At 38.4% G+C, this 11,387-nt stretch overlaps 1 protein-coding gene across 2 annotated transcripts in view; it reads left to right on the top strand.

Annotated features, from left to right (window-relative positions):
* The first annotated feature begins 364 nt into the window (after positions 1 to 364).
* LOC127963876 (nuclear receptor ROR-beta) overlaps positions 365 to 11,387 on the top strand; it is a 13,098-nt gene continuing 2,075 nt past the window's right edge. Inside the window, exons 1-10 of one of the 2 annotated variants that reach the window (XM_052563962.1) lie at positions 365 to 734; positions 6,251 to 6,336; positions 7,162 to 7,303; positions 7,549 to 8,004; positions 8,141 to 8,262; positions 8,505 to 8,637; positions 8,910 to 9,017; positions 9,362 to 9,472; positions 9,579 to 9,691; positions 10,492 to 11,387. The exon at positions 10,492 to 11,387 is cut by the window's right edge and continues 2,075 nt beyond it. In XM_052563962.1, the coding sequence (XP_052419922.1) occupies positions 728 to 734; positions 6,251 to 6,336; positions 7,162 to 7,303; positions 7,549 to 8,004; positions 8,141 to 8,262; positions 8,505 to 8,637; positions 8,910 to 9,017; positions 9,362 to 9,472; positions 9,579 to 9,691; positions 10,492 to 10,653 (1,440 nt within the window). In that variant the 5' untranslated portion in view covers positions 365 to 727 and the 3' untranslated portion in view covers positions 10,654 to 11,387. Of the gene's footprint in view, positions 735 to 1,789; positions 1,946 to 6,250; positions 6,337 to 7,161; positions 7,304 to 7,548; positions 8,005 to 8,140; positions 8,263 to 8,504; positions 8,638 to 8,909; positions 9,018 to 9,361; positions 9,473 to 9,578; positions 9,692 to 10,491 lie in introns of those variants that run through there. The other variant, XM_052563963.1, reaches the window with a different exon arrangement.

Here is an 11,387-nt window from a genome sequence, read left to right as displayed (position 1 = left end):
TGTAACGTTACTGGGCTGGTCTGTTTTAAACCTATACAAATTTTAACTACAGATCTATACTTTCGCTGACCTTTTCACCTTGTTTTGAATTACTTCATATTTGTCACTAGGAAAACTGTGTGGAAAAGCCTCAGTAGTCGAGCATGTTTGGTTTTAAGAGGAAGGAATAGAATGCTGTGATTTTTTTTTCAACGGGCGCTGTGCTGTAATCGCCAACAATCGGAGCCGCGGGAACCGCGAGCCCGCGAGAGATTCCCACGATACTGTTGTGGTGACACACTGCCACACTTTCCCACGCGCGCTCGAGCCCTGGCACACGGATCCTCCTTAAAGCGCGTGGCCGAGTGCGAGTGCGCGCGCCGCTGCCTGGGGGCACGAGGCGGGCCGGTGGAGCGAGATCATGTGAGAGTCCACGCGCCGAAAGTAGGTTAGACTACAGAGAAACACAGACGCAGAGAGAGAGGGAAAGAGAAGAGGGCATCATTTTATTGCATAGCTGACAGTGCGACAGTGGGGGAAAAGCCTGTGATGAAGCGGAATTTACTCAGAACAACCGGATAAGAAGAGCAAGCAGGCTCTGCAATAACTTACGAGGTTTAGAAGTTATTTTCTTGCAACCGCTCTTTATTTTTTTGTGGAGTTTTCAGAATTTTACCCGAGTTTAACTTTCGGCGCTGATCAAATGTACCGGAGTTATATTATCGTCCGCAGATAATATAACATCAAAATGAGAGGTAAGTTAAAAGAATAATGCATTTACATAAAAAATATTGTCTAATAACTTTTGACAGCGGTAATCCTGATTGGGTTTGCTTTGATGTTGCAGGAACTGCGCAAAGTCCTGATTAAAGGAAAGCACGCGCAAGCGCGCAAACAAATATCGCTCAGACAATCTGCAGTTTGGTTGTTTGTAACATATTACGTTTCGTTCTACTTTGGTAGCTGTTCGCCACTCAAACATAAACTTTGCATAGTTCTGTTTTGTTTCTTCGCTTGCAACCGTGAAAGGGAAGCGATGAGCTTCATGTAGTCTCATGGGTTGCCATGTCCGGCTTTTATAAGTAAAATCGGGATTTTTTTTCATGTCTCTACCATAAAGTCTCTTATAAATATGATTGGTTTATGACTGTCAGACACGCATGTATGGAAATACACATTTTAGCCAAAAACTATGCTTATGAGAGATTTAAGATATTTGTATATGTGTGAAACATTTTAATAATTTTTAAAGGTATATAATTATTGAAATAAAGTACTTTGCAGCCAATTAAAATTAAGACTTTTTGATAATTTGCTATAATAATTACGTTATTGAACCATTTTCTGCATTGTATGCTTACACACACACACACATGTGTATATGTATATGTGTGTGTGTATGTACTGTTTTAACCTTACTGAGACTTGTTATAGCACTTATATTATTGCTCTTTTTGTTGTTTTTGATTGCTTCCACTGTCCTCATTTGTAAGTCACTTTGGATAAAAGCGTCTTCTAAATGAATAAATGTAAATGTTATATATATATATATATATATATATATAATAAAAAAAAATCTATATTTGGCAACACCCCTCTAATCACGGGGTACTGTCATTTGAACTTTGTTTACTTAATGGAAAGTTAAAAATACTGCATTATGGTCGTGAGTAAAGTTGATATGCCTTTGGTCAAGTGTGTAACATTTACAGATTAACTTGAGTTCCGCTGAATGTTTGTGTTTTTATCTTGATAAAGCTTATCAATAAGTTGAGGGGAGACTGTGAGCTGCTGGGACACAGGGAGTGGGGTGTATCAGCTGCGCGTTGCGTGTTGTTGTTTTTCAGTCTCAGCATGGCCGCCGGTGTGTGACAGAGGAGAGTCTGTCTTTCTGCTCCATTGACCTAATTCTGTCATTGACGATTACACAGCATATTACAACACTGAGAGATCAGGAAGAGAATTGGTCAGTTTTAAGCTCGGTTAAATGTTTTCCTCATTGTTGGCATCGTTTATTAACCTTAACCTAGTGTTGAGCATAACAGCTTGATGGCAAAGGGACGTTAAACCTAAAAAGCCATATGAAGGAAACAGCGTCTCCTTTGGTGCAAAGGCGTAACAACGTGTCAAGCTTAATTAGCTTTCATGTCAGTTATATTAATTTATTATATCATCATAATGTTTTATTTTTCAGTTGCTATATTTATGCTTGTTGGAGACTTTTGTAAGAGTTTCTTTACTGAAATTCACTGAATGTGCTAACAGAGACTACAGTAATAGTAGAATTGACAGTTGTAAAGTTATGTTGTAAAGCGCAGCCATTGAAAAAATATAATTAGATGAGCATTGGATATTCAGTATATTTTTTCGGACTTTGTCCATGATCCTGAGGAAAGGCACTCTTATATTTGCCGAGAGATGTAGTCTGTAAGCCACTGTGGCTTTAAAGACTTAAGCAATGAGCAGTCTATAAATGAATACTGAGCAGCTTAATGCAGTGGCACTTTGACACCTGCCCATGAAGTTTCCATTCATTTAAACCACAACTTAAGCTCAGGCATTGGTAGAATGTGAACAGCCGCTTGGCTTGAGGGGTTCTTCCAGAGTAATTCTTAACAATATATTTATCATAATTGCTGCACACCTAAGGTGCGTTCTTATGTTTTTTTTTAGTTAATACATCTTGAATAAAAAACCCAGTCTTTTTGTAATGTGAAGCTCATCTCTTCACCTTTTTTTCCCTTAATGACTCCTTGATAATAATGACCAAACTATTTTTTGTATCTTTTTAGCATTTTTATTATTGCTGTCAAACGATAAATGGCATTCAAAATAAAGGTTTTTGTTTATATATATATATATATATATATATATATATATATATATATATATATATATATTAGTGTGCTGCTGTGTATATTTATTATGTTTAGATGAATACACATCCATGCATATATTTCAGAAAAATAGGTTTATATAGGTTATATAATGTTTATATATTAAATATTTATTTCATTTTATATATATTTATTTATAATATAAATTATATAAATGTAAATACATGTACTTATTTTCAAAAGATATGCTGAATGTGTGTGTATTTGTATATACATAATAAATATACACAGAACATGCATATATTATGCAAACAAAAACTTTAATTTGGATTCAGTTAATCACGATTAATCTTTTGACAGCACTAATTTTTATACAACTTTGTTCACTTTTTTCTTATATATTCAATATAAAAGACCAAAAATATGTGAGAAATGCCTGTATTTATAGAGACTTTTATTATTTCACAATCCCAGTAGGCATCAAGATAATTAATGCCCATCAAGAGTCACCTTACACTCCCTATCAGCTCATGTTTTTCAACTTGGTGTTGTTACTTATACCAGAGAATTACTCAATCCCTCTGTACATATTTAAAGAGACTCTTGGGGTGTCATTCCACCATCTCAGTTTACTTAGTATAGATAGGTCGTTTTTAAGTGATGTGGGAGAGGAAAAATCATTACAGCTGACCACAAACCTCTTTGAAATCTCAAGTACACGTAAGCGGATGAAAACTAAACCCTGTTTGTGTGAGTTCAAAGCATCTGCGGGTGAGGACAAAGAGCAGACTCAAAAATTGGCTCTAATCAGAATGTCACACACAAATCAAATCACACAAGTTAGGTTAGTTATACACTGTGCAATGCAAATGCAAGGTACAGGGTAAATGGGACCTTTGGACGTTGCTGAACAAAGTTGTTTGATTATGTGAGATAAAAGGGCAAAGTCTCTGAATATGTGTTGGGTTTTTCCCAGCATCGCTCTATGAAACTGCTGACTGGTGTTTGATGTACTGACACACTGACTAACTGACATAGAGTGGCCGAGAGAGAGGAGATGAGAAGAGCTAGATTACTTACCCCAGTTTACCCGATAAACATAGCACTCTAATAAATCTCCTCTTAATTAGTTTTCGGCTGTCTGACTGCATTTGGCTCCGGCTTCTACAGCAGTGCTCGAATCAGTTAATCAAACGAGAGCTGTTTGCTATACTTTTCATTTGACTAAGTGTTTGTGGAGATTGGCTTGATATGTTATTAATAACAGCTTTTAAAAGATGTGTTAATTTATAAAACTGATAAAAGGGGATTTTTGTCTTTTATACACCAGCTTATATCAGAGGTTCTTGTATTACCCGAAACAACAGGCAGACATATTATTGGCAATTCTGTCAGCCCTTTTGACCTCAGAGTTTTAGTCTGTGATATTTATTCCATTTTTCATTGATGAAGTTCATTGAATTCATTGAAAAGTTTCTGTACCTAAAGTTTCTTGCCGTTACTGTTTGGTATGTCATACTTTCATGTAGTCATTGCAGTTTGCTTTTATTTGACATTTTGCATTGTGATATTTCCGATATGAAATGTTTTGTTTTGCGTTATGAATGTGTGTGTGTATCTACATTACTGATTCATAGCATGGTATAGGCTTTATAAAATTCAACCTCCAACTGCCATGCACCCCATTCATAACTTAAAAATAGATTTATGTGAGCGCTACAAGACAGCTGGGACTGTACTCAAATTCTTGACAGGCTGCCACATGTTGAGAGCAAGTGTAAGTTACAGAGCCTTTAATGAGTGCACTGTAGATATTCCAAATGTGCAAAAGTCATAAATCACTCACATGCATTACATAAAATGCACCTCTTGATCATATGTCACTTATTAGAAAGAAAAAAAATTATTTGGTGTCGCATACAGAGGCCTTGGATTTGTCTGAAACTGAAAACTTTTCCTGATAATATAGTGGTCTTTGATTTTTGTGGTTCCACCTTAAACATGCCAGAAAAGGAAAAAAAAAAATTAATCAGATTACAGCGATTGCGAGGTTACCACACAAGCGCCTCCCTCGGCTCAGTAGGAAAGTGTGTCAGTAGAACAGCTCAGCCACATAGCCTGACAGTGCTACGCAGGTGAGTGGCATGTGAGCGGACGAGTCAGAATCAAAGCCACGCTGTCACGAGCCAATGGAAAAGGGGGAGGGGTGGGATGAAGGCATGCTCGTCACTGCGTTGCTAGGGTGATCTCCTCTGAATGAGTGTGTTCGTGGAATGTAGCCAGACAGCAGTTATATAACACGGGGAGGGTGGGGGCCAGGGGCTCAGAATGGGATAGAAGGAAAGACAGCGAGCGAAAAAGACCAAATATGTTCCGTTGAGTGATTTCACTGACATATTGCATTATGGAATACATTTTCTTTTCTTTCTCAGTGCTTTAGCAGATTGTGTTTGCCAGCGTGTCTGCTTGATGTTTCCAGAAGCTATGTCTCTTGTTCCCCCCGCCCCCCTCTCAAACTCGATTGCTCATATGTGATGCACACATCAACAAGCATTCAGGCCCAAGTGTGAGTCCTCATGTCATTATCTCTGGACAGCAGGTTCCCTGTCATGACACATTAGCCATTACCTAAGATATTACGTCATTGCTCAAACCATATTAATGACATTTCCTACATCCAGATCACCTGAGAGGACAGTGTTCCCCGGTAATAACCTTTATTGGGATCATCTGTAACGGGGGAACTTCTGAACCATAGGCCTCTCAAGAAAAAAATGCAATTCAGTGATAGTCCTTCTGCTTGAATAAACAGTTTATTGAAAAGAACAGCTTGTTTTATTGGGATATAGAGGACTTACTTGTGCAAATGTAAGTGTAAATACTGTTGTTTGGTTCTAAGGAATTCTTTGCGCTCAAAGGTTCTATTCATGAACCTGCAGCTGTTTATAATTCCCATACAGAGCATCACAATCTGCTTAATTCCAGCGCAACTGTGCCAAGCAGAGAGCGAGCTTTGTTTATAAAGCTGTTTTTGATTCTGTGGTCCAGGGCCTTGTGTTATTATGTCACCCTGAGTGGGTCAAAACCTAAAGTCTTTGAATATGAGCTGTAGCGTTTAACCCCTCTCTTTATGCATTAGATGTGTATTGTTACTGTTGAAGGAATATGACACTAGCCAAGTTTCCACATCCCTGTGAGAGTCAGACCAGACCTTCGGGCTCTGTGCCGACCTATATTTCTTTTGTCATTGAACGATTGCTCAAAGATCAATGGGTCAAACAAAGAACGCTGCCGTAGCTCACATTAGAACTGTAATGTAGATAGTGGATGGCCTTCAATGCTTTGTGCTTTGAGTCAGGACTCTTCTATAGGCTGTGTATGAGATAAGTGTGTCAAACTGTAGCTAATGTTTCAACCATTTCTCCCTCTCTTAGCACAAATCGAAGTAATCCCATGCAAGATTTGCGGGGACAAGTCATCGGGCATCCACTATGGGGTGATCACTTGTGAGGGCTGCAAGGTAAGTGAGCATCCTTTCATTTTTTATGCTCAGGTTTAAAGGGATAGTACTAAAGTACTGTTCTATAATAATTTACTCACCCTCATGTCATTCCAAACCTGTATGTTTTTCTGTTTTTCTACTTTGACTAATGTTTCACTGTTTGTCCATACAGTGAAAGTCAATTCTATTATTGTATGGACAAAAATACATTTTAAAAACATTGTTTTCTGCAGAGAAATGACAGGATACAGCTTTGTAACAACATGAGGGTGAGCAAATAATTATAGAATTTTATTTTTCTCTTTGAAAGACCCACATTTCTTAGACTTTGTTTAAAGGTTTCTGTCCAAATGTTATCCCCAGAATGTTCCCTCAGCTTCAGATAAAAAAAAACTAGAACAAACAGTATTAAAGTATACAAGACTTGCAAGAAAGTTAGAGTACCTTGTAGTTACACCCTGATGACGTCTTCAGACTGTTCCCTGAAACAGTAAACAATACAACCCCTTTATCTGATCGGCTCTCTGACGAGTCAGAAATCTCAGTCAGCTTGTATTTGACCGCAGGACACACTATGTGTGCCAGATCTGATCTAACATTTCAGACTCTCTGCTGGAAAAAGCTATGCTATTTGTATTGAACCACATTTCTCAACCATGTTTTGGAACCATCATGGATTGCAAATGGCATTAATAAATCATATCATATAATTGCACTGGTGGCCGAACCCATACAGCTAGAGATTTTGGTACTATAACCTTTATTTGCGAACTCAGAGGAAATGGAAATAGAGCCTCTTCTTGACCTTCTTGTTTTCTTTCTTTCCCTTTTTCATTCATCAAGGGCTTCTTCCGCCGAAGTCAGCAGAACAATGCGATATACTCCTGCTCCAGGCAGAGGAACTGCCTTATTGACCGAACCAATCGCAACCGCTGTCAACACTGCCGCCTGCAGAAGTGTCTGGCGTTAGGCATGAGCCGCGATGGTGAGTCTAATCTTACACAAGAGCGCATTTCCTACTGTAAATGGAAACTCCTTGAGTCCTATTAAATGCAGCTGTAGACTCAGTGTGAATATAAGGACTTCAGGACTTCAAAGAGACATAGACATATCGGAATAATTAATGTGGTATAATGTTGGCCTGCTGGTTTTTTTAGCTTGTTTTTCAGTTCTTTGCAACTATCAAATCTAACGTTCGTCTTTCTTTCCACACCCTCCTATTCTCTGCAGCGGTGAAGTTTGGACGCATGTCAAAAAAGCAGCGTGACAGCCTCTATGCCGAGGTTCAGAAGCACCAGCAGTCTCAGGAGAGGGCAGGGGGTTTGGGCAATGGTGTACCCACTCATGCTGGTGATGAGGTCGGGGAGAAGGGCAGCAGTCACGGCCGGGCCTACAGTCGGGGCTCCAGCACCACACTTAGTGACCTGGATGATATAACCATGCTACCAGACGGTCTTCTCTTTGATCTGCCGCTCACTCCGGAGGAAGCTGCTGACTACTGCAGCCTAGAGCTGCTGGGAGGAAGCAGTGGGAGCAGTTCGTCCTCCCAGAGTTCTCCTGAGCCGAACAGACAGGAGTTTAGTGACACGACACACATCAAACACGAGTACCAGACCCTGCACGAGACGGGACTTTACACACGCTCATTACTTAACCCACCTGAAGGCTGTTCCTTGATGGAAATCGGTTAGTATACTGTTCTAATTGGAATCTATGCATATTATATTAGATTATATTAATGATATCTGGCATAAATCACTATGTGACATGTTTCCATAGCCTATACAAACTTTGTGATGTTGTGTGTGGTCATATTTTTTAGAACGGATTACACAGAATGTGGTCAAATCCCACATTGAGACGAGTCAGTACAGCACGGAAGAATTGAAAAGATTTGCTTGGACCCTCTACACACCTGAGGAGATGCGTGTCTACCAAAACAAGGTATCTGTAACAAAACTGGCAATGGGATGCATTTTACTTTTTAATACCATATGTATGATGTGATCCAAGCGATTGCCCAACCCTGCATTCCATTATAATGAATCACAAAGAATACAATTGTTACTGTTCAGATTTTTAAGAGGCTAATTAAAAATACATTAAAATGTACGTCAAATGCACATCATAATTGCAGAAAATCGGAATATGGGTGGAAGAGTCTAACATGCATTTCTTTATCCTAGTCCACAGAGATGATGTGGCAGCAGTTTGCTGTGTTCATCACGAATGCCATCCAGTATGTGGTGGAGTTTGCCAAACGCATCTCTGGATTCATGGATTTGTCTCAAAATGACCAGATTATCCTTCTCAAAGCAGGTCAGCATCAACTGTTGTCCACATTAGTAAATAAATACCTGCAGTAAATATAATCAAGTGCCCAGTTTATATTTATAATATAGTGTATTTATCAGTATGATAGTTGTTTATTTGAGATCAGACTGTATGTATTTTTTGCTTCTCAACTGTGTTCTGACAATTGCTCTTTTGTCATTTTTCTCTCATCCTTTTCCTTTTCCATTCGTTTGCCTATTTCCTCCCTCTTTCCTGCCTTTCCTATGTCCATCTTCTATGTGGCGCTGTCCACCCAGGCTGCCTGGACGTGCTGTTGATCCGAATGTGTCGGGCCTACAACCCCATCAACAACACGCTGTTGTTCGATGGAAAGTTCGCAAGCCCTCAGCTCTTTAAAGCTCTCGGTGAGTCTCTACCCCAGACCTTTCACATAATTTAGCACCCTTTGACATTTCAAAGGGCATGTTGGGTATATGTATGCAATTAACCCGATCAATGGTGAACCAAGTGCTGTAAAATCATATGATTAAGTCACAGTTACTCTTTATATAGAACTAGACAAACATCTATTCAAATGGAAAACAGTTCAATTGAAACCTTTCCAGGTCAGTTGAATGATTGTTAAGGTTGGATGGGTTCCCATCTGTTTACCATTTCTTGTTCTGTTGGGCACATGACAATGTTGTGAAATTTTACAGCTCTTGCTCGATTATATTTCAAATGTTCTCTGTGTTTTGCCTGTATGTAGGTTGTGATGATCTGGTTGGTGCTGTGTTTGAGATGGCTAAAACCCTGAGTCGGCTACAGCTGTCTGAAGAGGAGATGGCTCTGTTTACCGCCACTGTGCTTCTGTCTCCAGGTAGTTTCACTATAACTTCAGTTTAAAGTAATCTTAAACTAACAGTGTTTCCAAAGGACACATAGCCAGACATTAGAGCTTACTCTTCCACTTATTTGTTTCACAGACCGTCCTTGGTTAACAGATGCTCAGAAGGTGCAAAAACTTCAGGAGAAGGTCTATGTTGCATTGCAACACTGTCTTCATAAAAGTGGTGCCCCTGAGGAGAAACTGGCAAAGGTAATGGGAAAAAATCTAAAGAATAAGTTCACACACTCACAGCTGTTAAATATGAGAAAATCAGAAATGTCAAAATAAACGTATGCAATTAATAAATATATTTATGCCGTTATTATTTTTATGCAGTTCACACACTTAATCAATTTGACATTGTTTAAATGTACTGCGTTAATTCTAAAAACTGAGCAACAATGGAAATTAGTAACAGATCTGTGCTACAAGAGTTCACCCATCAAAGAGTGTTGTTTACCAGAGAATAATGGAGACCGCGTCATTTTATTATAAATATCTTAATAATAGATGGAATGTGTCAGAATTATTTACTTTTTAAATCAAACCCAGATGTAATTTGGAGTCTTTTTATGGTGAAATTGAATTTAGATTTAAATGTAACTTTGTGCAAATGAGGTGTCTTTCACACAAATGAACCAATAGCTGCACATATTATGTATTATTATAAATAATTGTTACACATTACTATTCAAATGTTTAAGTTCAGTAAGTTTTGAAAAGAAATTAATACTATTATTTTACAAAGATGCATGAAATTGATCGAAAGTGACAGTGAAGTCATTTATAAAGATACAGAAGATTTCGGTTTTAAACACATTCTGTTTAATATAACAGAGAACAAAAAATGAACAATATTAATGTTATAACTGTATTTTAAATCATATTAATGCAGCTTTTTAATCAGTGTATTGTTTTCCCTAAAATTCAATAAAATGCATTAACTTTTCACTTAAAGAACATACATTTACATGTCATAACTATCTTTACTTCTTCTGTTGTGTCAATAGATGGTGTCCAAGTTGCCCATGATGAAGTCTATTTGTAACCTCCATATTGATAAGCTGGAGTTTTTCCATCTGCTTCACCCAGAAACGGCTTTCAACTTCCCTGCTCTCTACAGAGAGGTTTTCTGCAGCGAGATCTCCTTCCCAGACTCCACTGAGGGCTAACAGTCATTGAAGTGTCATATTGGCTCTGATGAGAGACAGAGAGAGGACGAGACCGTTAAAGAAAGACAGGGAATGGAAATAGGAGGAGGTAGATGGATTTGTGTTTGAGAAAAACCAGCAACACACTGACAATCTTGCACATTACACTTTAGGACTCCATCTGCAGTATAACCTCCCTCCTGATGGAGTGATTCACTCCTCTATTTGAACAGGACCCAGATTTCTTACAAGACGCTGTTAAATGTCAGCAGTCCTTTAAGGTGCTGGTTACAATTACTCATGCTACCTACATATAATGACTCAAACAGAGCAAATTATGTATATTTAATTAAAAAGAGTACTCGAGTTAACTTGGAGATTAGATCTCCCTAAAAAATTAAGTGCTTAAAAAGTGGATCCTTCCCATTTTGCGGGTACTCTTAGGAAGAGAACTATGAATGTAACCCACCTGACTTTTGGCAAAGCCTCAGGATTAAGACAGAATGTATTATGAATTCCTGACCCATATGTAAAGCAAGCTCTTAAGGCTTGGTTTCTATACATGAACAATTTTGAATCCATGCAAAACTGTTCAAAGGGACCAATGCATACACACCTGAGGTTGTAAACGCCACATGAGCACCTTCACTTTCACACTCAACACTAACGCACAGCACACTGCACAGACCACATGTGCACATTGTGTGTTGTCTTTTGAGCTCTTTATTTTTGCATATAAATTTAAAAGATGCAAC

This window comes from Carassius gibelio, chromosome B8 (assembly GCF_023724105.1).
Source record: "Carassius gibelio isolate Cgi1373 ecotype wild population from Czech Republic chromosome B8, carGib1.2-hapl.c, whole genome shotgun sequence".
In the NCBI taxonomy this organism is placed as follows: domain Eukaryota; kingdom Metazoa; phylum Chordata; class Actinopteri; order Cypriniformes; family Cyprinidae; genus Carassius; species Carassius gibelio.
Note: the sequence above shows the minus strand (reverse complement) of the source record. Positions and strands in the feature narration are given on the sequence as shown.